At 53.8% G+C, this 26,606-nt stretch overlaps 3 protein-coding genes across 3 annotated transcripts in view; all 3 read left to right on the top strand.

The window, feature by feature from the left end:
• Positions 1–19,900, top strand: part of COCSUDRAFT_65634 (ARM repeat-containing protein) — a gene marked incomplete at its 5' end in the record, with an annotated part of 28,021 nt that extends 8,121 nt beyond the window's left edge. The window contains 32 exons of the mRNA XM_005648363.1: positions 88–332; positions 685–841; positions 1,358–1,496; positions 1,818–2,010; positions 2,307–2,493; positions 2,898–3,140; positions 3,441–3,686; positions 4,062–4,237; positions 4,562–4,790; positions 5,154–5,388; positions 5,710–5,894; positions 6,426–6,857; positions 7,096–7,254; positions 7,562–7,640; positions 7,901–8,076; positions 8,407–8,583; positions 8,981–9,132; positions 9,727–9,886; positions 10,979–11,188; positions 11,878–12,100; positions 12,419–12,661; positions 13,180–13,316; positions 13,726–13,899; positions 14,510–14,668; positions 15,055–15,201; positions 15,842–16,036; positions 16,898–17,008; positions 17,362–17,497; positions 17,801–18,049; positions 18,264–18,574; positions 18,892–19,029; positions 19,380–19,900. Coding sequence (XP_005648420.1) covers positions 88–332; positions 685–841; positions 1,358–1,496; positions 1,818–2,010; positions 2,307–2,493; positions 2,898–3,140; positions 3,441–3,686; positions 4,062–4,237; positions 4,562–4,790; positions 5,154–5,388; positions 5,710–5,894; positions 6,426–6,857; positions 7,096–7,254; positions 7,562–7,640; positions 7,901–8,076; positions 8,407–8,583; positions 8,981–9,132; positions 9,727–9,886; positions 10,979–11,188; positions 11,878–12,100; positions 12,419–12,661; positions 13,180–13,316; positions 13,726–13,899; positions 14,510–14,668; positions 15,055–15,201; positions 15,842–16,036; positions 16,898–17,008; positions 17,362–17,497; positions 17,801–18,049; positions 18,264–18,574; positions 18,892–19,029; positions 19,380–19,550 — 6,174 coding nt within the window. The 3' untranslated portion in view covers positions 19,551–19,900. The remainder of the gene's footprint in view (positions 1–87; positions 333–684; positions 842–1,357; positions 1,497–1,817; positions 2,011–2,306; positions 2,494–2,897; positions 3,141–3,440; positions 3,687–4,061; positions 4,238–4,561; positions 4,791–5,153; positions 5,389–5,709; positions 5,895–6,425; positions 6,858–7,095; positions 7,255–7,561; positions 7,641–7,900; positions 8,077–8,406; positions 8,584–8,980; positions 9,133–9,726; positions 9,887–10,978; positions 11,189–11,877; positions 12,101–12,418; positions 12,662–13,179; positions 13,317–13,725; positions 13,900–14,509; positions 14,669–15,054; positions 15,202–15,841; positions 16,037–16,897; positions 17,009–17,361; positions 17,498–17,800; positions 18,050–18,263; positions 18,575–18,891; positions 19,030–19,379) is intronic.
• An 828-nt stretch (positions 19,901–20,728) lies between these two features.
• COCSUDRAFT_83671 (hypothetical protein) lies at positions 20,729–23,150 on the top strand (the record flags this gene model as incomplete). The annotated part of the gene is made up of 5 exons (XM_005648854.1): positions 20,729–20,763; positions 21,226–21,418; positions 21,745–21,861; positions 22,370–22,554; positions 22,919–23,150. The coding sequence occupies 5 exons, from the start codon at positions 20,729–20,731 to the stop codon at positions 23,148–23,150; spliced, it is 762 nt and encodes a 253-aa protein (XP_005648911.1).
• Positions 23,151–24,171: 1,021 nt separating this feature from the next.
• Positions 24,172–26,606, top strand: COCSUDRAFT_53147 (S-adenosyl-L-methionine-dependent methyltransferase). The gene is made up of 7 exons (XM_005648362.1): positions 24,172–24,419; positions 24,514–24,611; positions 24,753–24,828; positions 24,988–25,063; positions 25,245–25,296; positions 25,648–25,829; positions 26,221–26,606. Exons 1-7 carry the CDS (start codon positions 24,261–24,263, stop codon positions 26,313–26,315), a joined length of 738 nt encoding a protein of 245 aa, XP_005648419.1. The 5' UTR covers positions 24,172–24,260; the 3' UTR covers positions 26,316–26,606.

The following is a 26,606-nucleotide window of genomic DNA, read 5'->3' as shown; positions in this document are numbered from 1 at the left end:
AGTACTTTCCTCATCTGGTCTCAGATTATTGTCACAGGTTTTATATCTTTTACATGCGAGATGAAAATGTTATGTGGGCCTGATCAGGCGCTGGCGGCGGCCTCAGCAGAGGCGCTGGAGCCGCGCTCGGGGGACTGGGTCCCCCTGCTGCTGGCCTATCTAGGCTCGAGGTCACCGCAAGCGGCGGAGGACGCCCCTGCAGACGAGGCGGAGGGGGGATCCGACGAGGGTGACAAAGCCGATGAGAACCGGCGGCGCAGCGGCGCTGAAGCCGGCCCGTCTGGGCTGCCCGGTGGGCAGGCCGGGCTGCCCAGGACTTATGTCGGCGCAAGGTGGGTACTTTTGACTGCTGAACTGCTGTGATGTTGCCAGAACCTGCACTGATCAATTCCATTCTGCCGGCTTCTCAGGAGATCGGCAAATGTGCATTGAGCTGGTGGATGCTGTTGCATTGTTTGTCAGCTGACTGAGCGGCATTATTGGTCCTGTCTGGGTGTTCATCACAGCATAAGTACTCCTACACTGTTTATATGTGTCCCAGGGAGTATGGCCTGATGCTTTTCAGTACACTGGCAGACCATTCAGCGGCCTCATTTGCCCGGTCATTGAGTTCTTAAAATTGCACAGTAAATATCCTAATGCTCTGCAAAAGGTATTCACAGGGGAAGATTTACGTGAATGCAGGGCGTGGCGGGCGCTGGCAAAGGAGTGGATGGGGGCGGTGGCGGGCTTCAAGTCTCTGAGAGGCGTTCAGCGCTGGAAGGAACTCAGAGCTGCCATTGCCCTGCAGCTGCTCTCCAATGACCCGAGCCTGCAGCAGGCATCGCTCAAATGCCTCAAGGTACAGATGTGTCCCTTCTTTCCAAACAGGTTTTATACTGTGTGATCCTCTGGTCGCTGGTAATTAGACGGCCCGTAGGTGAAGCAGCCTATCACAGCACGCTTGGCAGGGACGTGCAGAAGACAGGCCTTCCTCGCTCCCTCACCTCCTTTGCTGTCCTCCCTTACAAAAGTTCACTTACCCAACCAGAATTTGGCGATCTGCCTGTAATGGAGGGTGTCAGCTGCACAGAAGGGGAGATCAATTCCGCAATGACAGGAACATCACGGTAGACGAACAAATGACTGAGTGCTAGCTGAGCAAATGCGGTTGGGATGCGTCTAGGTAGGCTGCAGGTGTGCTCTCAGAGAGATGGTGTTGTGAGTCATCTTTCTGGGAGATTATGGCAGGGCCCACCTAGGCGCACCCAGGTCTAACTGAAGCTATCCATCACTTGGTTTCCTGTACTGCAAGGTTGTTTGAGCATCAAGGAATCATTCTGGGGATGACGTGATTCTCGAAATCCCTGACAAATAGGGGTTCAAGCTGAAGTACCTCGGCCCGTATGCGGACCGGCTGCTGCGGCTGGCGGCTGACGCGACGCTGCGCGAGGAGCTGACGGCGTTCCCTCTCGCGCGCACCGCGGACGACGCCATCCAGCCAGAGCACCGCCTCGGTGAGTAGCAATCCCGCCCGGAATTCTCACTTCTTCAACACCCAATATGACAATACTGATTGATTGGCTTGACTGCGTGGAGAACCTGCCAGGATTACTGATCCTATTGCGCATGGGACATTAGACACAGTGGCCCAGGAACGCCGCACCCAAAGCCATTGGGAGTGAGGGTTGAAGTGGCTGAAACAAGCAGCGGAGATCTCAATGAGGACCTGCTTGTCTAAGCAGTATCACGATGATATTAGAACTCAGGCAGAAAGGTGGAAAGCCCACTGAGCGAAAGCAGCACATTCGATGAGCGGTAGAAATTTCTGTATGCAGGCCTGACGGCGGTGTTGGTGCGGGTTCTGTGGCCCAAAATGCGCAAGCGCTCCGGCCGGCTCGGCGGGAAGGGCGCGCCGGGCTCGGCCCGGGCCGCGATTCTCAACTTCCTCACCGGCCTCGAACCGCCCGAGCTGCGCCCGCTGCTCGTGCTCTTCCTGACGCCCCTCGGATCCGGCTTCGCCGTCACTCGGTGGGTAATCTGATTGTGCTTCTGGACATTACAAACGTCATGACGTCGGTTAAAGTCGATACTGCTGGATTTATTGGTTATTCAGTTGCATTATCCAACCCGTTCAAACAGCAAAGGGTCTATTATCAATCTAAGCAGTCAGAATTAAGCCAGACCTTTGCAACGCCATCAACGTCGGCTGGCGGTAGACGTTTGTGATGTTTATTAAAGTAGCTGCGCAATAGAGTATTGTACATTTCACGTTCCACAGGCCAAATGGCTGAAACTCTAGATTGACCGCAATGTGCTGCACGCAGAACCGATGGCGTTGCTGCGGCGGCCGGGGCTGACACGCTGTTTGCAGAGCCGTGGTGGGCGGCCGAGTTGGGGCGGCGGGACGGCGGCTGGTGGCTGTCGGCAGTGGATTCTGGCGCGCTGGCCACGCTGCCGGGCCGGGTGCGCGTCGGCTTCCTCAACGCCGCTGCCGACCTGCTTCGCCACCTGGTGCGTCTGAGTTTTTCTGTTCCTGTTTGCAATACATGCTACAGTACATACTCTTACCTAAGTGCTGATTTTCATGGACATCGGCTGCACGGTCAGCCGAATCTTACCTATTCTATATGCTGCTTCCCACGTCTCAGACCAGACCCCTGTCTAGTTTTTCCCGGCCTGCTTTTCTTACTCAGAACTTCATGCTGCTCCTTATGCAATTGAGCGAGAGAATTCTGCATGGGAAAATTTGCGCGTAGCCTCGTTTAGGCTTTATTTGCGTGCACAATCCCGACATCAGATCCCCTATGGAGCGCTTTGTGGGTTGAATTGTACCAACTCTTTGACAGGTACTCATGATCTGCGTGGTTCTTTTGTTCTTCCAAATTGTTCCTGAGTGTCCTGTTGGGTGAGCGCAGGGGCACCGGTTGGAGGCGTACCTTCCGGAAATTGTGGCCCTGCTAGTGTCTCTCCTCGAGGGTGCCACGTCATCGCTGCCAAAAGGGGCGCCTGCAGAGGATGTCCACGTCAGCGCCCCCCTGGCAGTGACTGGGCAGGACGCAGCTGCGGACGTACATGTGGACAATGCGTCAGAGGGGCAGAGCGATGCCGATGTGGACGAAGCAGAGGAAGCCATGCAAGTTGATGGAGCAACTGAACAGGTGGGACAAGTTCACCCACCAGCAGAAAGCACGCTACTCACAATGATCCTCGTGTGGTTGTCTTTTGAGCTTGGATATAGGATTTTCCTTCTTGGAATGAAGCTTGGTACCACCCACGAAGCCTGAAGCTGAATGGGTGCTTGTCCTCTGGCGGCACATGGATGTTTGGGAGGGGGGAAGCTATGCAGGGGTGAAAAATCCTCTTCCTATACATTTTCAATCCTTTGGATGCCACTCACTCTCAGCTTCTTCTATCATGTGTCTTCCATTTGCTCATTCCCCAAGTGTTTTGCGGTGTAGGCGGACACGGCTGTGCCATCATCGGACCCCACCAGGGACACAATCACTGATTTGAAAGCAAATTCGAATTTAAAAGCGGGCGAGAAGGCGCGGGAAGCTGACGCGGGCGCGAGGGAGGTCCGCTCCAGCGCGCTGCGGCTGCTGGCCGCGCTGTGGACGCGCTTCCCGGCCGCATGCGATTACTCACCCGTCTGGCCGCGCTTCTTTGGGGCAATCGCACCTCTGCTGCCGCGGCTGCTGGTGGAGGTATGCGCTTCTTTCCTCTTGACTTGGCCTGTGAGCGACTCCGCGATTGCAGAATTTGAAGTGTGAATGGTAACGCCAAGCCCCCATAAGGGGGGAACGCCTGCTGCCAAGCGTGACTTTTGAGGGTTCAAGTAAAGATCAAGGGGCGTTGTGCAAGAAGAAAAGGGTGCTCAGAGTTGTGTAAAGATTGACGCCGATCTCCTCGAAAGAGGTCAGGCCTCCTGCCATGCGTGACCATGGTGCTACAGCGGATTCCCTGGTCTGTAAGAGGCTGTAAAAGCCTTTGGCAAAAGGGGGGTGGGTTTAAGCACAAGAAGCACAATATAGCAAAATTCTGCAGGCTATCTCGTTCTAAGCTTATTGCCTTGCATGCAGGCTTCGGCTGAGAAGACACCACCGCTGCTGGAAGTGTTGGCAGCAATTGCAGCATCGCCAAGTCTGGCGCCTCTGCTGGGGGACTGTGCCTCACAGGTGGCAGCCTCAGAGGACGCCACCTGTCCCGTGGACATCTGCAGAGAAGCCTGGGCCAGCCAGCACCACCTGGGCTCAAGGTGCGGTCCTGGTGTATTTACTTTTCTCCTGCCTCTGTATCACATCTTTGTGGTGATGAAATGATTAATGTGTTGAGTCATGAGGCTTTCTGGCAGTCCCCGAAATGCAGCCTGCAGCGTTCAGGGCGTCTGCCATTTAGGTGGGGCAGCAGGCGCACTTGTCGAGTTCTGCATCATTTCTCATCATGTGAGCAGTGCAATACTCAACAGAACACTCCAGACAAACAGGCACTTTGCACCCCACATCTAGCTCACGCCCACTCGTGCCCGGAAGAAGTATCCTCTAATGACAGGAAACCAAAAAATTGTGCTCCCGGCTCGCAGGCTGCTGCAGCAGACGATTGCGGTGCTGGCGGCGCCGCATGCATCAGAGGCGGCGCGGGGCGCGGCTTTGGGCGCGCTCGAGTCGATACTCGACCTCGGACCGTCCTACGCTGACGTCATCCTGCGCCTGCACACAAAAGATCTGCTGGAGAGCCTCCGAGCGCTCGTCGCGGCGGCCGCCGCCTCCAACGGCGGCGCGCGGCCGAAGCGGCTGCGGCCCGGAGTCAAGGTGGGTCCGTGCAATGCCGTATCCGCCAGGCTTGTCAAGTTGAGAGGTACCCAATAAACCCACTTTGTACCTTGCAACTGCTCTGCTGGAGGTTGCACACATTGTTGCTTCCCCCCCATGGAGACCTTGTGAATGTGCCTTGAATTGCAGCAGCCTTGCACACTCGCTGCCGCAAAGCCCACTGATTGCCTAGGAAATGACCTGACCTGAATGATATGACCAAACAAAGGGTCAGCCGTCCCTTAAAATCCCAGAACTCTGCTGTGGAGCCACAAAAGCGGCCTCATGGCCGGACAAACATACAAGGACAGAAGAGTAAGTCGCGAACAAGTAATAAATGTGCGTGTGCTTGTAATGGGTCAGGTGGCGCCGCGAGGCCCGACGCGCACCGACGCGCTGCGCGCGCTGAGCATACTCGAGCGGATAGCGGCCGGCGGCGCCGCGGCCGGCGCTGACATGGCGCTGCAGCTGTCGGATGCGCTGCTGCCGATCCTCGCGCCCGGGGGCGGCCGGGCCGGGAAACGCGGCGACGAGGCGGCCGCCGTGCGCGTGCTCGGGGTTCTTGCTGCCGTGTGGTCGCAGTCCGCGGAGGCTGGAGGTGAAATGCCATGAATTCAAATATTTGTCCGGTGCAGCTTGTTTGGTGTGGGGTGGGCTTTGGGCGGGATTGGTTGCTCTGTTTTCTTTGCGATGCCTTCGACGACATCTGTACAAAAGGGCTGAAAGGGCACTTTGTGACCAGGAGCCTCATTTAAGTGCTGCATTTTGCAGCAATTCTCAGCCAGACTCGCCGTTTTTGGGCAGTACAGCTCACACGTTCTTGGTACATAGTAGCTTCATCACCCACCCAGAAAAGGATGACGAGCATTCTGAGACACCCAAATCGAGTCAGCAGTCTGAGCGGTTAATGCCTGTCCAGGTGGCATCCCAGAGGCGCACCTGTGGAGGTACGCCGCCGCGCTGGCGCCCCTCGCTGGAAGTCTGAGCAGCCGCGAGGCACGCGGCGCGCACACGGCCGCGTTCGAGTCGCTCGGCCGGCTGCTACCACCGCTGCAGCGCTCCGCCCGGCTGCTGTCCGGCCTCAACGCCATGTCTGCCACAGAGGTGTGGCTGTCGTCCTTGCGCACAAACACATTCTCCGGCTTGATGTCATAGTTGTAGATGCCCGTCCCATTTGCGTGCATCATCCCGGCGCAGGCCTGCATGACGTAGTGCAGCTGCTGCTGTAGCTGTAGCTGCTGCTGTAGCTGCAGCAGGTGCACTACGTCATACAGGCCTGCGGCGGGATGATGCACGCAAATGGATGGGCATCTACAAGTATGACATCAAGCCGGAGAATGTGGCTTGATGTTGTGAACAAAAATGCTTCTGTTGGAGAAGCATTTTTGTTGCCTTCTCTACACCACAGTGCCATATGCCCCTGTTCACCAAGGGTAAGGAGGCAGTGTTTCCTCTGGGGCATGCGACTAAAACAAAGCAGACCTCGTTGAAAATGTGAGCATTGGCCGTGCATTGCCAGCAACGCATGCTTGGTCCGTGCCAACCAACCTCGTTGGTCGCCAATGCATGCCTGTTGGATTTCCACATTGGCTGGCCCACACAGAAGTTGGCACAAAAACTTGTTTATATCCGCAGATTGATGCGCCGGACTACGACGCACGGCTGGGTGCTTACGCGGAGCTCAACCCAACTACTTGGGCCGCCATGCGCGCAACCGAGGCGCTGCCGCTGCTGCACGCCGCTTTGGCCGATGTGCGGAATGGAGAAGATCTCGCCGCGCGTGCAGCCGCCTCGCAAGCGCTCTCCCGGCTGATTTCTGCCGCCGCCGCTTTTGGCGACGATAAAGATGAGGCAGTGACCGCTGCCACGTCGTCAGTGGAGGCAGCTGTGGAAGCGGACCCCCCGGCGTTGGCCGGCGGGTCCGGCGCGGAGGGGGAGGTCCTGGCGACCGGGGGATCTGATGACTCATCGGCAGCGGCCGGGGGAGATATACGCGTGGTGGCCGAGCGGGTGCTCTACTCGCAGCTGAAACGCACACTGGCGATGCCTAGTCTGGCCGTCCGCCAGGTCAGCTTACCTCACCTTTTACCTCTTACAGTCTCTGTTTTGCTTCAACATTCTTCTGGAGATTCCACGTAGCACAACGCTGTATCGGGTGTTCACGTTGTGTGGTGGATGTACGTGAGCAACAAACCTGGGTTGGGACACATTTGGAGCAGGCTGTGATGGCTGCACATGACCCAATTCCTTCAAATATGCTCATTTGAACCAATAAATTGAGTCAGCATTCTGGTATTATGTGCAGGAGCATGTGGATCTGCTGAGGCAGCTGGTGCGCGCGTTCCCTACCCGCTTCCAGGACCTGCTCAAACTCACGGATGCCGACCCGGAGCTGGACTTTTTCAACAACGTCGCCCACTTGCAGTTGCACCGCCGCTCCCGGGCATTCTACCGCCTCAAAAAGGTGCGTTTTGATCTCGTTACCTAGGCCATATGCACTGTTGAACGGCAATTGCTAGTACAACATAGATCGGTGTGAAGTGCAGCATTCAATATGCACCTTGTACACTATGTTTACCATTTTACATGAAGTTGCCGGCCCATGCACACCTTCCTGTGTATGCGTTGAAAGGAGTATACTCTGCCTCCGCTGGCTGCATGACTGGATAGAAGCATTCCGCATGACATGCCGCAGCATAGGTGCATATACAACGAGTTTAGGTAAGTACAGGCTACTTTGTATGCCATTCAAATTATCTCATGCTATGCAGGCGGCTGAGGAGGGCAGCCTGGGCGCTGGAGCTCTGCTGGGCATAGCAGTACCGCTGCTCCAACAGGTCATTGTTGAAGGTGAGCGCTTACTGATGCATGTCACTTCAACACAATGTGCTTTCTCCCCAAGCACATGGCATTTGAAGGTGCTTTATTTCCTGATTGGCAATTACCAGGAAGGACCTGGCTGGGTTTGACACACCAAAGGGACCTGCATGCGTACGGTGATTTGCACGGTGATTTGGTTTCTAAAGCAGAGAGCGGCAATAAAAATTCACTGCGGTGATTGCTGAAGCACAGCTGGCGATCTAACCTGGGCAAATCTGTGGAACGCACAGGCAAGGAAGGGGAGGGGGCAGGCCACGAGCGCAAGGAGAAAGACAGGGACCGTGAGGCGAATGTCTCGGCTGCAGCGGTAGAGGCGCTCGGAGCCGTGGCCGGAAGCCTCGACTGGACGCACTACCGCGAGCTGCTCAACATCTTCATGCGCGTCATGCAGCGGAACGAGGGCAAGGTGGGTTTCTTGACCGAGTCATTCTTCTTCTAGCATGTGTGATCTGAAAGTTTATGTTGGGCAGGGGCTGTCTTGGCCCATTTGCTTGCTGTGTGCGCTGTGTCTTGTCGATGTTTCCATGCTCTAGAAGCGAGCACTCAATGCGCAAATCACATACAAATTATGAGCTTCGCTAAGGTCTTCCTTTTGCGCATGTCACACTGAAATTCAAGAGCATCTCTGTCAGGTATGGAAGAACACCTGCTGACATGCATGACCGGTCAGTCATTTGATGGTGAGTTATATGTTATGCAATGTTGGCTGGCTGAGAATACATGTGCATTTGACCAGGCGGTGATTCGGGCGGTGTGCGTGATCATTGACGCGTTCCACTTCCCGACAGCGGCTGACGCGGCGATGACATCAGCGGAGGGCGGCGATGACATCACCGCTGACATCAGCGCTGACTCGGCAGAGATTGAGACCACCCTCACCAAGCGCGTGCTGCCTGCGCTGCAAATGCACCTGGTGCGTTACGGCCGCCATGACCTTTCTTGTTGGAGTGACTGTGGACAGGTGAAAGGGAAAGACACCTATTTAGAAGTGACTCCAGGATCTGGCACTCTGTAAATGTCTCCCACTTCTCCTGGCCACAGTCATTCGAGGAGTAGATTAACAAGGCACCTAATATTACCTTGTGATGGCAATTGTTCCACGGCTGGCTGAGACGGTTGCTCCTCCGGAATTGCAATGCGGAGCCACTGTCACTGTTGATGTTGTTCTGGTATCAGCAGATCTCCAGCCACACTATAGGGGCTTGCTGCATCTCAGCAGCTTTTTAAGAGTGTCATTGGTCATAACATAAAATCTATTTTTTTTTACAAGTCTAACTTTCTTTTTCTGAGCGAGTTCATGTGCTGCGCAGGTGAACAAGGAGAGGGAGGCGGTGCGAGCGCCGGTGGCGCTGGCAGTGGTGAAGCTTCTGAAGCACCTTCCGCCGGCTTCCGCGCGCGCGGCGCTGCCGGCCGCCCTCCAAAAAGTTGCCAATCTGCTCAAGCTGCGCCTGCAGCGCATCCGGTGCGCAACTCTCCAGGATTCAGGGTGTTATATTATAGGTTTGCACTACCTCCTTATCGTCAGCCACAATTCTACTTTCAATTCCGCGCGTTTTCTTGTGCAATTATGGCTCATGGCCTCGCTTTGTACGGCGGACCTGTGGAGCAATCGAGCACAAGAGGGATTGTGTTGCTTGCCTACGGATGAGACGAGGAGTGCATGTGGTCTTGCCATGCCCCTGAGCAAGATTTACAGAAAGCTGCACTGCCAGGTCAAGAAATCCTGTATCCACCTCCAATGTCTCTGGAATCTTTTCTCTTTGCATGGGTCTTCTTGAAGTAGTCATGTGCATTGAGACAAGGGGCCAGGGCGAACTGGAATTTGGAGCGGGATTTGTTGCCTTCCATTGCCAGCTCTTCGGGAACTTGCTATTTGCCAAGCAATGGACCTGCATCAATCTGCAAACAAAGTTGTGAACGACGCATCTATCTGCAAGATCTTTGCATCCACCAGTGTAGCTTCTGTGGTGGATCATGCAGAATCGTGCTGCCCATGAAACACAGACATCGAAGAGGTGATCATCCATACAGGGGCTTAGTAACGATGATGTCACAGGGATGATGCGCGCACGGTGCTGGTGGCGATGGTGGCTGAGTTGGGCGCTGACTACGCACACTTTGCCATCGACACACTTCGATCAGCGCTGCCTCGGCGCGGATACATGGGCCACGTCCAGTGCTACACCGTGCATGCAATCGTGCAAGCCCTGCTCAAGGTGAGTCATGAAGCTACTGCGTTTCAATACCAAGCACACGAACTAGTGAGCAGGCAGTCTGATCCTGCTCACCCGGCAAGACTGGCCCTCAGGTTTGAATGCCTCTCCTTACAAGCAACTCATCTAAGCTTCACATTCTCTGAACATCAATAACAAGTGTGCAAGGTCTGCTCAAGGTGAGTGAATAATGAAGCCACTGAATTTTAATACCAAGCATAGGAGCTAGTGAGCAAGCATTTCGATCCTGCGCAATCGTGCAAGCCCTGCTCAAGGTGAGTGAATAATCAAGCTACTGAGTTTCAATACCAAGCATAGGAACTAGTGAGCAAGCAGTTTGGTCCTGCGCCATGGTGCAAGCCCTGCTCAAGGTGAGTGAATAATTAAGCTACTGAGTTTTAATACCAAGCTATAGGAAGTAGTGAGCAAGCACTTTGATCCTGCGCCATCGTGCAAGCCCTGCTCAAGGTTGGGCTGCATGGCTGAGATCTCTGACTGAAGGGTCTTGGCACTCGGATGCTGCTGGCATTGCCCCTTCACCCTGAGATTGTCAGTGAGTTAATTTGAACAAGGCCTGTGACCTTCTGTGCAGCCAACTTCGTGTCAAATGGAATGGTGGTGAGAGTATGGAGTGCTGTCATACAGCATAGGAAAACAATGAGTGACCATCGAGGAGTGATGGTCGCTGGTCATGTCCTGAGTGTTTCCTTGTCATGCTGCAAGGAATTTGGACCTTCCTGCAGCCATCTGGCTTTGAACACGGATGATCCTACACAGATTGTACACAGGGTCATTGCTTGGGTTTCGTCCTGATTGATACCCTAAATCCTATATATATATATATAACAGAGGAGTGCTCTTATTCTGGCAATCCTGGAGATCTATAATATTTATGCTGCATGGCACTTATCAGCGCACTCTCTTTTTTGGCGCTGCACAAGTCCCCTCTCTGCTCACAGTTCTGTGTATACAACTAGGACGTGGCGCCGCTATGTTGATCATGACCTCCTGTGCGGCACTGGCAACCGTGCGATCTTTCTTAAACAGATATGATAGTAAAAAAGTCCAGTGACAGTTTCTGTGCATGCGCATCAGGACGCTGCCCCGGGTGCGCTGGACGGGGTGATGGAGGACGTGTTAGAAGTGATAGAGGCCGAGGTGTGGGGGGAGATCGGCGAGGAGAAGGAGGCCGGCGCGTTCGCGGGCGGCTGCAAGGAAGCCAAGCGCGCGCGTGGCGTGGACAGCTACCAGCTCCTGGCGCAGGGCGTCACATTCCGGACTCACATTGCGCCCCTTCTGCAGCCGGTACGCAACGAAGCCTGTTTCCATGCGGTTGCTTTTCTTCCTTCTGAACAAAGCAAGATATGGGTCATCTGTTTAGTTATGACCCAAGGAATACATATAGGCCGTTGGAGCAGCCTTGAGTTATGTCGCTGAGGGTGAGGTGGTTAGTGGGCATCGCATTTACAACGCACATTGTGGCCCTGCTCGGTCGGTGAGCAGTGGAAGCATCTCCCTGCCTTTCATGGTAACTCTGCTCTCCACAATCATAGGGGTTTGAACTAGGCACTTACCAGAGGCTGAGCAGGGTCGCTAAATACGCAAAGCACCCCTGCTGCAGCCGTTGCGGGTGCAAGGAGACTGATCCGTCTGTCTTGTTTTGTGCATATCTCATGCGGATAATACATTTACTAGCTCTGAAGTCAGGTATTCAAGGTTACGCTGCCACAAAGGGGTACCTAGACAGATTGAGAAATGATATGTCCCAGGAGCGGCATCGGCTCAAATATTGGAATGTTCAAGTATTCCTGCTCTGATATGGACCATTGAAGGCCTGCAATCTTGGCAACGGAGCATTGCGACAGAATTCATTTTTGTTGCATGTTTCTTCACAATTGGGACCTGAGTATGTTCTGTCGCTTTGCTCTGTAGTCAGGATTCAACTAGGATTTACACAACCTTTCCTAAATGCCATTGTGATTTCTTGGCTGCAGGTCACAGAGCGGCTGGGCCGCGCAAGCAGTCCAGCAGTACGGGCCAAGCTGCAGGCGCTGCTGCAAGCAGCGGTGCAAGGAATTGCCGTGAACCCAACGGTCACGACAGAAGACCTGTTCATCTTCGTGCACGGCGCAATGGACGCCGGGCTGGCCGCAGAGGAAGCTGCGCGCGCGGCTGCTGCCGCCGCCGCGGAAGCTGCCGGGCAGGCGTCGGCTGACGGTGCCGCCTCATTTCGTCTTTTCTCACAAGCTGATTCAACTCTAAGTCTTTGAATAAATATAACTTTTGGATCGGAGGGTTGTGTGGCCGTGTCCGGGACCTCCACGATGCCATGGTTCTGGGTGTTGTGTCACTCTTATTTGTCTTACCCCTGGAAGACTCCCGGTGCCCATCTGGGTTTTACTTGTCCACTTAGCAGAGGCTTCGAGTACACATGTCCAGTCTTGCATGTCACAGTCAAAGGCCAGGCTTGCAAAGATCGCAAACTCAGAAGAAAATTATGAGATATATTGGAAGGCCCTCATATGCTTTGCGCAGGCGCAATGCAAGAGGCAGGAGACGGCGGCAGCCGCCACCAGCACCTGATGGTGGACGCAGCGCTGCGGCTGCTGCTGCGCGCGCTGCGCAGAGGCAACGCCACGTCAGACAGGTCCCCCCAGAACCTGGGCATGCTGGACGGGCTGCTGCCTGTTCTGGCTCGCGCACTCAAATCGCGCCACGCGGCCGTCGCCGAAAAGGCGCTGCGCTGCCTCGCCCTGCTGGCGCCGCTGCCGCTGCCAGGTCAGCACCACATAACCATTAGCTTGTGATTCTGGTTAGCATTTGGAGTTTTTGTGAGAATTGATTGGAGGCATTGCAAGGCCGGGTCTCCTGACGTCTCTGTGTGCGTACTGTGTTCAAGGGGAGGGACTGCAGGGAATTGAGGAATAAAAGTGAAAGTTGCCCCATATCCATTGCTAGAGTGTGTTAGCTGTGATACTGCCTATTGATGAACATGAATTTCCAAGTATTCGAAGGGCTACTCAATAAGTGTTGTCATGGTGTTCCCACTCTGGCAATGGCAGCAGTCAGAGTCATCCGTAGCAGATGGTTTGTAGATTTCACTGAAAAAATCTCACCCCTTGTTCTGCAAGGCAGAAAAAGCAAGCAAAGCTTGTCTCTGTCTTCTGCCTCTGTTGGCATTCCACTTAGAGCGAGCCTGTGCAGAGTGCAGAAGTCTCCCAGTCTTGAAGCGCGTACAGTACTTTTCCTGGAGTCCTGATCTGATCTTATCTGATCTTATGTGTTTCCTGGCGCAGGTCTGCCGGATGCTGCACCGGAGGCAGGAGCGGCAGTGATGGCGATGCTGCGAAGTGCGCCAGACTCAAACGCTCCTCTTGCACAAGAAGGCTTCAAGCTTCTTGCCGCTCTGCTGCGCTCCTGCGAGTCCTACAAGGTACGTTCCCCCTATCCAAAGGCCAAATGAAATGTTTCTGAGTTACTGTATTCCTCTCGCCTGCTGATTCTTCGTCAGCTGGCAGGAGTGCTGTGTGCGGGAATGGGTGCTGGTGTGACATGAGGTCCGTCAGATGTGAGCACACAGCAACGTGCACCCATGTGAAACACTTGGATCAGGCATACCTGCCAGACGAGGATAGCAATGCCAGTATCTTCATGGGAAGATCCACGTGCTGTTTGTTTGCCCGACCTCATGCCACACCAAAAGGAGGGAATCGTCTCGTGTCTCAGTTCCACCCTGCTGCATGTGTGCACCAAAAGAAGTAACACTTCAACAGATGGACAGAATGTGACCTTCAAATTTGAAGGAATTGAGAGTGAATTGCGTGCTTGTGTGCTGCCTGCAGCCGACGCAGGGCCAGCTGCGAGCGCTGCTTGCCACAGCATTTGTGGATGTGGAGGCAGCAGCGAACACAGTGGCGGCCTTCAATCTGCTCAAGGCCATCCTGGCGCGCCGGCTGATGCTGGAGGAAGTCTACCAGCTCATGAAGCGCGTGCAGGAGCTCATGATCAGCTCACACGTGCGCCGCTGACTGACTATACTGGAAAAATGTTGTTTTCCTTTCCAGTGGATGCAAGTGGGTGATTTCCAGGCGGTGTGGGCAAGTATGCATGCAGGCTGCAGTGTGTGCATGCATGCATGCATGAGGGGTACCTCAGAACGGGCCTCTCCCTGTTGAGGAAGCAGAGGCATCTTAGATGCCCAATGAGCCCTTTACATGCCCAGATTTTGTCCATTTTTCTTTCATGAGGGACACTCAAAAGTCTTGGCGGACCGCCTGCACCGCTGACTTGGTTTATCTTGGCGCAGTCAGTGTCGGTCTGTGCACAATGTAGCGCAATTAGTTTTTATATTGCTTGTGTACCGTTCCTCCTTTGTGTTTCTGTGGTAAAAAAAGTCCCTTCACAATGGTAGCTGCGTTCCTGGGCTTGCTGCCTGCATTGCTGGCTCAAGTTTTTTTCTGGCCCAGTCAGCGCCGGTGCGTGCACAGTGCAACGCAACGACAAATTATATGCGGGGTCTCCTATTTTTTTTTCCCTTGTGGCCCAGTCGGCGTCGGTGCGTGCGCAGTGCAACGCAATGAGAAAATATATGCGGGGTCTCCTAAACTATTTCCTCTTGTGGCGCAGTCGGCTTCGGTGCGTGCGCAGTGCAGTGCGATTCTGCTGATGTTTCTGCTGGACTATCCGCTGGGGGAGCAGCGGCTGGAACACCACCTCGACTTCCTCGTGGCAAACCTGGAATTCGAACACGAGTCCGGCCGCGAGGCCGCCATCGACGCCATGATCGTGAGTCACCCCTTACTGATGCTGGTTCACCGATAGTATGGCAATGCAATTGCCGACGCAGTGCGTTTTGTGCAAGCTGTGAATGCACCAGGGGCAATGATTATCTTTCCAGAGGTGCACGGCTCTTTTTTGGCATTTTGCATCCTGTCGTAGATTTTAAGCCGTATGGCCGCTGCATGTTGTCATGATTTCAAGATGTAGGCTCCTGCATGCTGTCCATATCTTAGCAAAAGGTAGATCATCTCATTTGTACTCAGGAGCTGTAGAATGTGGTAATCTGCTCAGAGTGTTGCAAGGATGAAGCCTATGGATAAGGGATGCCATATAAACAAATAATCCGGCATCTTATTTCGGGGATCTAATCGAATGTGTTTTGTGTTTTGAAGGCGGTGATCCAGAAGTTTCCGGAGGAAGTGCTCGTGAAGAAGGACCGCGCGTCGGCTTTTTTCCTGCCGCTGGTGGCGCGTCTGGTCAGCGATCCCTCCCCCAAGTGCCGCGCGCTCGTCGGCCGCGCCCTCAAAGCCCTGCTGTCGGTGGGCCACCCATTTATTTCCCTTTAGGGTTCCCTTCTTTCCTGTAACAAGGGTGCTGCATGACAGCGACTGGCCCAGTGCTCAGCAAAGCACTGCTCTCGGTGTGTGACCCTATTTTGTCCCCCTTCTTCTCTGCTAGGTGCCGCATGGCAGCGTCTGCATTTTATGGTGGTTCAGTCCTCAGCGCAATGTGGTAACGATACTTGAGCTGCTCACGAAGGTGCTTTGTTCGATCGTCTTGCTAGCATGGCATCTGGACATGCGAGTATCCTCAATGCCACGTGTGCGCTTGTCAGTCTGCCTCTTACGGGCCTGATAGTTGGTACACATGGGATTGAGTGTCTGTAACATGTCCCAATAGCGCATGCGTTCTGCCACATTCAAAGCGCGCCTGACTCCCGCATGCATGTTGAAAGGCTGCGCGGTTATCTCTTTGTTGCGTGCGACGCCGGTGCAAATGGATCGGTTCCCGAAACAAGTCATGTGCTACTACTTGATTCTGCCACAGTCAGCCAGTGAGTTTCAGGCGATCAAGTGGTTGTCCAGCGTCCTCTTGCTGTGCCTGCTTTTGGTCTCGGGACTCGCTCTTTCCGGCAGAGGCTGTACGCATATGAGGAGACTTTGTGGGGATTCTGTGCAGCGAGCCAACCCGGTGCAGCTGGACCGTTTTGCGAGCATGTGTCAGAAGTGGCTGGAGGGCGCAGACCCGCGCCTGGGCAGGAGCGGCGCGCAGACGCTGGGAATCATGGCGGAGACTGAGGGCGCCAGATTTGGACACCGAGTGCCCATCCTTCTGCCGCAGCTGCTGTCCACGCTGCAAGCCCACTCGCAGGAGGTAACGTTCTGTTTGTTGTGTGTGTCTTTCCGGTCTTCACTCATTAGCAAGAAGAATTTGGGTTGCACCACCTTAGGTGGATCGGGTAAGAAAGCAGTTCTTGCTCAGCCGCTCGGGTATGTCCGCCCAGGCTCCCTCACAGGAGGTCCGGCTACTCTGTTTTATGCGTATTTCAGGGGCATGTTTGGTCTCGAGTGCAATACAAGCGGTCATTCGCACCACGTTCTGTGAGAACAGAGAGAGGTGCTGTCCCTCAGCAGTTTGAGCGTGTCTGCTCCAGCACACTCGCAGGAGTTCAGGCTCCTCTTTTCATCTGTCTCGGTAGGGGCTACATTTGTATCACATTTTCAGCAAGGAGAAAGCGCAGCATCTTGAAAAGGAGGTCAAGAAGACAAAAGTTGTTTTTTTACACTCTTGGACAGGTCTTGTGGAGCTGCTGATGCAGATGATGACTGGGCTGAAGTGTATGTCCGGCAATGCAATGAATCTGACCCCTGTTTGGAGCAAATTTTAACAAAGCTTGCGTTGCTGGAGCAAGCATCATGATGCCGCCTGATCTGAGTTTAATACAGTCATTGCTGAGCAGTCCCTGTTGTGCCAAATGGTCACGTTCAGGCAGGCCACAATCGATGGGACAACCTCATTGGGCATCACTTTGGTACAGGGCAGGCTAATTAGCATGGGAGTGCTGTGAATGCCTAATTGTATCTGCTCGGAGATAAAGTCAGGCATTCACAGCACTCCACCAGGCAGATAGAGAAGGTTGGAAGGCTGTCATAGAAACGCTGCTGCGACGCACCTGATCCTCATGGATTGGAAAGGCGTGTAATAATAAATAATAATCAAATGCTTTGGCTGCAGGAGAGTGGCGCTGTTCTTTGCACGGAGGCGGAGAATATTGCGCAGGGGTGGCAGGTCTGCTACGCGTGCCTGCTGCTGCTGGAGAAGATTGTGGGCTCCTCCCCTGCCCAGGTACACTCCCAATTGACTCCCCACTGCAATTGCCTTCCCGTTCAGCATCGCTGGCACAAGCTGCAGTGAGCCAAATCAGGGATCTTCATCTGGTGTGCCCATGCACAATGCCTGGGAATAATTCAGAATATTGAACTGTGCAGATTCAGCACTTGCGCTTGGAACATGCAGAGGCTCTGTGCCGTCAGGGTATTAGTAGGGTGCCTGACTCGTCTGAGTGCATGATCAAATGGCATGAGATCGAAGGGAGCCAAGCGTTGGCGAGGAGCCTAACTTATGAAAAGTGAAGTGCATAATCGCTGTCTTTTACTACTGTTGTTGAGGGCGAGCATGACTTGTGTGGTTTCGTGCAGGTGCAGTGGTCGGCTGGCCGGAGGGAGGTACGCCAGATTTGGCTGCAGCTGCCGCCCCTGCTGACTCACCGCCACCTGTGGGTGCGCAAGGCCGCCTCCCGCCTGCTCGGCCTCGCCTTCGCCGAGAGCACCATCGGTGAGGCTACACTCCTGTCTTTATCTACTCTCCCTTTGATCATCCTTCCATGGTGTCCTTGAGAGCTTGTCACAGTCATACAAAGCTTGTCAATGACCGGCTTGCAGCATTCGCAAAGGAGCCTGACATTCCTCTGCTCTGAATAGTGGCTGCGATGGCTTGTACGAGCTGCATTGTATGCATCGTCTTTTTTTTTCATTGTCTGCAGGCGCACCTTGCCTCTGGCAGGAACAGCATTGAAATCACAATCATGCTAATTGGCGGCATGAAGTGTTCTGAGCAAGTTGGGCGTTCTTTGTTCAGGGGAGGGATTGCTGGCAGAAGAAGAGGCAGCGCCAGGCAGGCTGGCGTTTCTGCTCTTTATACAGCTGGAGGCGGAGGCGGCCGACGACGCTCTGCTGTCACAGGCAACTAAGAACCTCGTTTTCCTCGCCCCCCGTCTGCTCGCCACCGACACCGCCGCCGGCCGCGTGCCGGCCGCCGGAAAATCCATAAATTTGAGCAGCGTCGCCAATTCTGGCCCCGCAGCTGACACCGCCAAAATAGGCAATGGTACGGCCGACGCCAAAACGGGCACCGCACTTCTTCCTTGCCACTGTTTGCAAAGGGATTGTCATGTTTCACAATATAATCCCCTTGCTGTTTGTGCTCATTTACCTCATTGTGCCAAGACCCACGCAGAAAATGCGGGTGTTGTGGAGGTGTCAAAGTAGCAACGGTTGCAAGAAGTATGGTGGGAGTGACCGAGTGCGGCCGGGGCTCGCAGGAGCCGCAGGGGGACCGGGCGGCGCTGATGTGGCGGACGACGCTGACCTGGACGCTGACCTTGACGATGCCATTGAGGAGGCGGCAGAAGGGGAAGGCAGGTCAGCGCTGACGCTGCACGGGCTGGTCAGGCGGATGGCAAGACTCGCCGATGATCGCGCGTGGCCGCGGCAGGCAGCGCGTCTGGCGGCGCTGCGGTTTGCGGCCGCGCTCGGCAGCCGGCTCGGGAAGGAGTCCGTAGTGCCGTACCTGCCGTCCGTGCTGCTGCCGCTGTACCGCATCACCGAGAGCAACGCCGCAAACTCCGACGAGGTGCGCGCTTTTCTCATCACAGGGTCTTACACTGCCAAGTGCATCCTTCCCTTTCCCACCATGATGCACTCCCTTGTACTTAATTACACCTGTGCTGCGGGCTTGGGACAGCTGTTCTTAGACCTGAGGGGTGGTATTCAGCTGAGCTCACAGCATCTCCAGATCTGTTTGCTTCAACAGCTCGTTTGCAAGCCTCTGCCATGGTACCGCATTGCTGCCAGCGCTGAACTCATCAAGACAATGGTTGCCATGTTCCCGCCAGCAAACAGCAACCCACAAGTAGATCTCTAATGATCGATGCTATGAAATTGCTGCAGGTGAAGGCTCTTGCCGAGGAGGTCTTGGCGCACCTGCGCACGGTGGCGGGCCCAGAGGCGCTGCTGGCCGCGTACAATCGCGCGCGACAGCACGTCAGCGACCTGCGCTCCGAGCGCCGCCGGCAAAAGGCGCTGCAGGTGACTCACCTCGCAGCACACTTTTTATTAAATTTTCCTCTCAAGGCCTGTGCTGCAATTTCTCGCCAGCCTTGCACACAGGGGATGATCCGCTGCTGTAATTGTGTGCCGCTGGTTCTGGATTCCTGATTGCTCTTTGCTTGCCGGACACATTGGGCAAAACAAGGACAGGGGCTCCCAGCTTTGCAAGATCTGCAAAAGAGAGCATGCAGTGTAATCAGGGCCTATGTTGAGAGCTTGAGCTCTTGAGTGTAGTTGTTGCTCTACCAAGACATGTCTTTCTGTTCCTGGAGCTGCATAATGAGCGCACAAACAGGCTCTGACTGTGCGGTTTTACACTCTGCACACAGGCGCTGGTGGATCCTGAGGCGGCTGCCAAGGCGCGCATGCGGAAACAGGAGCGGCGGTCGGCCGGCCGCAGAAAAGCGCTCGAGGAGGTTCGGCGCATGCGCAGCGCAGGAGTCGCAGTGAAGCACAAGACCAAACGCGCGCATGGCAGCAGAAGTGCTGCCGGCGCCTGATCAGAGCACATGCAAGATAGTGGCAGGAGTGTTTACAGTCCCTTATCTCAAGCCAGCCCTCCAGCAGCTGAGGATCTGGGGCGAAGCCAGGTGCATGCGCAGGGGCAAGAGGGCCGCCAGTGCTCCATGAGAGAGGGCCTCATCATTTGGGAGTATAACAGGACTAAGCGTAACCCAAATACGCATGCTTAGGTACACCCACTCACATAGCAAGGCGGGGTGTCAGAATCGACCCACCTGCCGTCGCGGCGCACGCCGTTGGAAGCAGCAGATTATAGGCAGAACAATTGAAGCCACATATACGACCACATACAGTCTCCTTGATTCAATGTCTGGCCTGTATAAGTAGCGTACAGGTGGGTTTCAGTAGCCAGGAATGTCCAGTTGCAACGGTTAGTGCCGTGCTGCAGATTGATATGATATGATAGTTATGATTGCACTTCAAGTGAAAGAGCTTGAACTCAGAATGTCCAGTGAAGCCAGAAGTGCTGGCTGTAAAGCACACAGTGAACTGAAGATCTATAGACAGATAGTCTAGACTGCTTGCCAAGTGTATCTCTCCCGTAAGCACTATTCCTGCTCCATGATTCCAAACTCGCTCTTGATGCCCATTGGGTGAACAAACATGCACAAAAATGCAGAGAGTCTGTAAGCACTGCTTTAGCAGGAGCACTTTGCTGAGCTGTCTGCTGTCAAGTAAATTCAAATGCATATGGCGCAATGGCCAAAATAGGAGGCGTTGGCCTGTGAAAGGCTCGACGTGGATGATTGTGAACACACTAGCCTGCTGAGAAGTTGGATATATCTGCAATTACAAAGATTTATTGCGCTGATACATTGGCTGAAAGGTATTGTTTATTTCATTCGACAAGGTTCCCTGATAAGACTTGATAAGAGTGCAAGTAAGCAAGGCGAACTTGGCTCCCCAACAATAGCATCTGTTTTTCAACAATTAGATAGATCTGATGGCGAGCGCCAGAAGTTGTTGTAATTCATGGGTTCCTTCAAGACCACCACATCGTCCAAGATCCTTTCCGGAATATCATTTCAAAAATTCTCAAGTTGCCCCTAGCCATTGCATTGCCCGCTTGGGTTGCCAGCGTCGTCTCGCCGATATATCTAATGTAAGGAATTCCAAGAATAGTAAAGGATGCCTTAGATCGAAGAGAGGTGCCGTCATGGCCTCGAAAACGCCACCGCCTAGCCTTGACAGGTGTGCAAGGGCTCTTTTCCTGTGCTTTTCTAATGGCAGCCCAATCCCAATAATGTACACAGAGAATGGGATTCAATTCTCTTGCCTCTCGTGCAGGAAGCCTGAGGCCGCAAATATTGGGATTCGCAGCGAGGTGGAAGCCCCCTTCAGGTGCTTCCTGGGAGAGCTGGTTTACCGCTTTGAAGATGAAACTTTGCTGGCATGCACGTTGCTCTTTTGCATGCGTTTCCAAAACTGAGGCGTGGAACCGTCCTTTCCATCTTCTCATCCAAAAGTTGTCATCGACTGGTAGTCTGCGGTAACCTCTGATGATCCCCAGAGATGGCCATTATTTGCTGCCGACCAGAAACACCTTCTTACATGTGCTGCAAGGAAATGCAGCAACATTACCAAGCAGTTCAGCTCTTACCTAGGATTATGCTCTGGATAATCTCTCGAGCGAGCAATGCATGCCGCCTGCAGGGCGCTGCGTCTAGTTCTGTTCGGCTTCTTTGGGATCAGCGCATCAGTGGGAGCGCTGATAGCCACGACGCAGGTCATTGCCTCGCTCGGGGGCGCGCAGCGAGCGCTACCTCTCGCTGACGTGGCGCAGAGCCTCGGCATTGACCTGGCGGCTGCCGGAACCTTTGCTTTCTTCCTGCGGCGCGATCTGCAGGTGCGCGCATGTGCTGCCATGTGCATGCATGCCCTGGCATGGCGTGGTCGTGGTCTGTCCCCGCAAGCACTGGTCTGTATACTTCATGTCGTGCAAACATGTAGATGTCATGACTTGACATCTGCATGTCATCTACGAGACATCTAGACAAATAGTGGTTGATGAGTCAGCTCACTTCACGTGGCTTTCTGTCAGTCGCTACTGCTGCAAAGGGACGGCAGGCACATGACTGCAGATTTACTGTACCTTTTCAGGGTTCCATAATTAATGTCAGGAACTTACATCCGAGATGTGCGCGTTATTGAGTGTTTGGGTTGTGTGCTCAGGCGCGGGACAAGCAGATAGCGCGGCTGACGCGGGAGGAGCGGCTTGGGGCGTTGCCTCTCTCCCTGGCCAACGGCCGCCGCGTGAAAGTTGGGCAGCTGCGATCCTTCTCCCGAGTGGTGCGCCACTGTATACCCTTGCACCCCCTTTTCACCCCCTCTCGACACGGCGGATTCTTGAGAACTCTTCATGCGTTGCTTAACATCTAATCCTGTGTTCATGCAGGATTCTGTGTTAATTAGTGAAAGGGGTGTCTTCAAGTGTGGTATCCTAGAAGGGCTGATCTTTAATACTGTATGTTTGCATAAGCATGAAACATGGACATGATGCATTTTGGCAAGTCTGGTACGGGATCACTGTACAATGCTTCACCTGCATTACAAGCAGTACACAGCCATGTCATCTGCTTTAATGCTTGCATGCAAGCTTGTCAGATCCCAGTGCTACTGACATGAGTGCTGATCCACTGCTGCTGCACGTGCCCTGGGCAGGCCTTCCTTCACTCAACTTTACACAGATTAGAGGAAGAGATATGCGGACATCAAGGCAGAGCGAGCACCAGAAGATAGGAGAAAGGGCTGCGTCGCAAGTGCACGTCAAGCTACAAATATTATCATTCCCCTGCAGGTTATAGCGGCGGGGTCTCCGGAGCAGGTCGCAGCGGCGGTGCAGGCGGCCGAGCCGTTGAGGGAGCAGCTGCAGGAGCGGGGGGTCCTGGTGGTGCCTCTCCCCATATTTCCGGGGGACCCGGCCTCCTCCAACGGCGCGGCCCCGGCAGAGAGCAGCGGCAGCAGCAGCGCAGATGACCTCAGGTGGGTGTCTCATTCTCTGCACCTAAATTTAAAGTTGATGCGGCTGTCCGCTTAAGCATTGTTTGTGACTGCCAAAAGCACAAAATAAGGGTTCTTACTGTGGTAAAAGGGCTGCGCTCTTGCTGTGGCCACCATACTGAAATGCTGTCAGTCACTTTGGCGGCACTTGGGCAATCAGCAGAGAATCTCTCGTGACACGGATACAGCTCTACCCAAAAGGAAAAGGTTCTCAGCTACGGAGGTCATAGGCAGTATCAAGTGGGCGAGGAAGACATTGGGTCAGTACCTTTCTGTACCCAAATTGAATGACCAATGTGCATGAGTGGCGCCAAACCGCTGAACTTAATATCCACATCTGTTGCAGGTGGAAGGCGACACCCCTGCGGCTGGAGGAGTGGAAGGCATGGTTTGACGAGCAGACCGCGCTGGCGAATGCTAATCTGGACAAGGGTCTCTACATCAGCCTCCGACTGGATGGCCGGGTCCGCGGCAGCGGGCAGGGGCCGCCACCCTGGCAGCGACTCATCGCCCAGCTGGCACCCCTGGAAGGTGCGCGCATGTGCCTGCACCTGCCTGCAACCTCAGCGCAGACCTGAGATTGATTTTCAACTTGAATTTCACGGTCCTCTTTGCCCTAGAGGGTCTGCAATGGAGTCGAGGTGTTCTTTTGGTCTTCGCCAGCATTGCTGACCCTCAGAACCAGGCAATGCTGGGAGCAGACTGGCCTCATTGCTTGCTCTGTAGCGTAACAACCCATATTTACTGAGACCTCCTGGAAAGGAATAGGCAGCAGCAGGGCAGGCTAGCATGGCGCGCCAAATATCTTATTTTCTGGTGAAATTGATGAGTGGCTTCTGTGGTGTTGGTGGTCAGGCGACGGAGCGTGGAAGGGATTCTTTGACGGCTTTGATGGGCGAGTGTGAGGGTATGTGGCAACACCGCGGTATAAATAGCGCTGCTGCAGTTTAAGAGAGAGAGTCAGTTATCAGAGAGTCTCTAATCTCAAAGAGAGATTGGAAGGGGAGCAGGAGTGCAGCATTTGTGTGCTCGAACCTTGAGCGGAGCACTTGTGGGACATTAACGCTTGTAGGGAGGCTGCTGCAGCCTGCTAACTTGTGCGGAGGAGAAGAGAGATTACGAGCATAGGATCCCCTCAAGTTTGTCCAGAGAGGAGCTCAGAGTGTGTTCTAGAAGAAGAATTTCTTGTAGTAGAACCAAGTGGTGGACTGCTTACATGGATGTCATGCCCTATTGTTCAGATCATCTGCAGCTGCCGCAGAGGCTTTCTTATTTGCATTCTGCCAGTTCTGGCATTCCATGTGACATGGGCGTTGCCCAAGCTAGCCAGTGCTGTGTGCATGAGGGCACCGTCTGGCGCCATGTGCCAGTGCTTGCTGAAGCTCATGGCTCAGTGATTTACGGTAAAACACTATGAATGTGGAACTGGAAGCAATATGAGAGCTTGCAGTCTCACTGTTGGTGCATGGGCATTGACGTTTTGACTGGTGGGCATCCAAATCAGGACCGGGGATGAGAAACGGTGATGTGAGTTCAGTCATGTCGAGAACCTTACGCTGAATTGACCACCCATCGTAATATTGATAGACTTGATCAATTCCGAGAGAGCATTCACTGCATATTGGTGCTTGACGAGCTACACAGCACGTTCCCAGAGCAGCAGGACTCCAGCGCTGGGGCAATGGCCCATGCTTTCGTGTTATCCATCGTGTCGACCAGTGCTCACGAGCTTTGAGCGACGCTTTAATACTTTCTCCAGGCGTTTCTTGTCCCACGCAATGCCTAGCGACGAGGAATATAACAGCAGATGGATTCAGATCTGGTCGGACGGCCTTCCTGCTGGCCAGGTGTAGAACGCTTGCAACATTTCTAGTTTTCTTGGCGTTTTTGCAATTCCTTAACTCCCTGTCTGTACCTCTTGAAATAGTTCCCAACGTGCAGGGTTTCGACGCGTCAAGATCGGCCCCATCCTTGGTGAACAAGCTGACATCTGGACATCTGAGTGTGCTTGGAAAGCGTGCGCTTGTACCTGGTTGCGGGTATGTAATCGTCTCTCCTGCAGATGATCACGCTCAAATAGTATTCCACCTCATAAATCGTTGATATGTTTCTATTGGGGACTTAGTGGGTTCTGGGTTGAATTGAGCATTAGTGAGTCGATGTCCAGTTGTGCACTGCAGGAGGGGCTATGATGTCCTGCTCTTCGCCGAGCAAGGTGCAGAAGAAGCCATCGGCTTGGAGCTCTCCAGCAATGCTGTGAGCACAGCTATCCTGCACAAAAACCTTGATCATCTCTGTTATCTCGCCACAGCATTCTGCACTTAAATTGTGCATGCTTTGCTGGACCAAAGAGGCCTACACCTCTGTGAGAGTCATAAATTGAATGTGGAACCTTAAATCATGCGTGTTGCGTAGGTGAAAGCAGCAGAGGAGTATAGGAGCCAATCTGGGCTGGCGGAGAAACTGGCCTCAAAAGCTCATTTTAAGCAAGGTACACATGCTTGTTTAGTGAGGGGGTTTTGTGCAGTGTATCAATCACATGTTCAGCTCATAATATCTGTGCACTGACCAAGCCACGCTTCAGCTTGTTAGTGAACTCCATTGTGGAGAACACTACTTTGCTAAATAGCACTGCGTTGGGAGGCTCTCCTGAGCAGTTTTTTACCTTGCAGGCGATTTCTTTCGGTATGAGGATGGGCTGTTTGACATCGGCTATGACTACACGTAAGTATCCCCTTCACAAGATTTCTGGAAAGATGGCAAGCTGTTCTTGCGCACACACTTCGAGGCAAATATCAGGGTTGACTTCATCTTGAGATGCTGTTCTGCCAGTCTTTGGCCACTAAGACGGATGTCACCGGGATATGTCCTACATTTTTCCAGCCACCGATGAAGCTTAGCAATGCAAGTATCTGTTAGTGCAGCACAGCACTTTTCATACACAGTGAGCTCTTGGTGAGGAGTTGCGATGACGTGCTCACCCTACTCTTGCCTGCCCATGGCATTGCCCTCGCACATTTGACGGCACGGGCAAGTGGTATTTAGTCAACATTTTTGACTCATGCCACCTCGCAGGTTCCTGTGCGCTATGCACCCGGACATGAGGAGCCGGTGGGCCGAGGCATGGGCGCGCCAGATCAGGCCCGGGGGTGAATTAGTAACCCTCATGTTCCCTGTAGATCCTGCCAGGCCACGCGACGAGGGGCCGCCGTTCCCTCTCACCCCTGAGCTCTACACCGAGCTGCTGTCTCCCCACGGTAAGGATTTAAATGTTGTGATTGCTACTTTGCGCGCTTCTCCAGCCTTCCAAGGCCGGATGCGGATGCCTTCAGCAGCACTTCTTTAGATCCCTTCCAAAAGTCCTTGTGGGATGAGATTGAGTACTTCATTTTCAATCATAGCTCTTCAAGACCTTGAAGCCTGACTAAAATGCATGAGACGCATGCAGCAGGTTGCATCAGCAGGGTAATCTCTTTACCTGTGGCTGTAGCGGTAGCCAGTCTGCCAGGGGTGTATACAGTGTTTCGGTTTGTGCCGATTTCATGCAGCGGTAGCCGGGCGCATCCAGTTCAAATCTTCGGGTTGCTGAGTGTCCAATCAACCTGTAAAGCTGTGTCATTGATCAACGGGTTGTTGGTATGCATGCAGGCTTTGAGAGGGCTTTCTTTGAGGCAGTGCCTGAGGACCAGAGCCATGAGGGCCGGCAGGGCAAGGAGTTCATTGCACGCTGGGTCAAGGCCTAGGTTGAAGAATTCTGTTGTATCGTTGAACTCAATCGTTGACAAGCCTCAGTTGCGCTATTCTCTGCCGTGGGTCGGCAGAGCTTACTGTGAGTGCACTGGCGGCTCGCCATGGCTGATATAAAAGTACTCCAGGAGTGAAGCAGGTCCTTTTAATTGCTTCTCTATCTGTGCAAGCAGTGCCATGTTCGTTAACAAAGGGACGAGTCAAATTTGCATCCACCGCGGGAGGAGCCCTTCCGCTTGGCAAGAAGAGAGAGCTCTTGTTATTATCTTAGTAACAGATTCTGAGTG

Source organism: Coccomyxa subellipsoidea, assembly GCF_000258705.1.
Source record: "Coccomyxa subellipsoidea C-169, whole genome shotgun sequence".
Lineage (NCBI taxonomy): Eukaryota > Viridiplantae > Chlorophyta > Trebouxiophyceae > Coccomyxaceae > Coccomyxa > Coccomyxa subellipsoidea.
The sequence above is the reverse complement of the archived record's forward strand: the minus strand, read 5'-3'. Positions and strand labels throughout refer to the sequence as shown.

Bases quoted from the DNA above. Each gene is read 5' to 3' on its own strand.
- COCSUDRAFT_53147 (XM_005648362.1), top strand. From the start codon at position 24,261: ATGCTTTCGTGTTATCCATCGTGTCGACCAGTGCTCACGAGCTTTGAG. The intron at 25,297-25,647 runs GTAAGTATCCCC...GCCACCTCGCAG, and splicing joins GACATCGGCTATGACTACAC to GTTCCTGTGCGCTATGCACC. The intron at 25,830-26,220 runs GTAAGGATTTAA...GTATGCATGCAG, and splicing joins CGAGCTGCTGTCTCCCCACG to GCTTTGAGAGGGCTTTCTTT.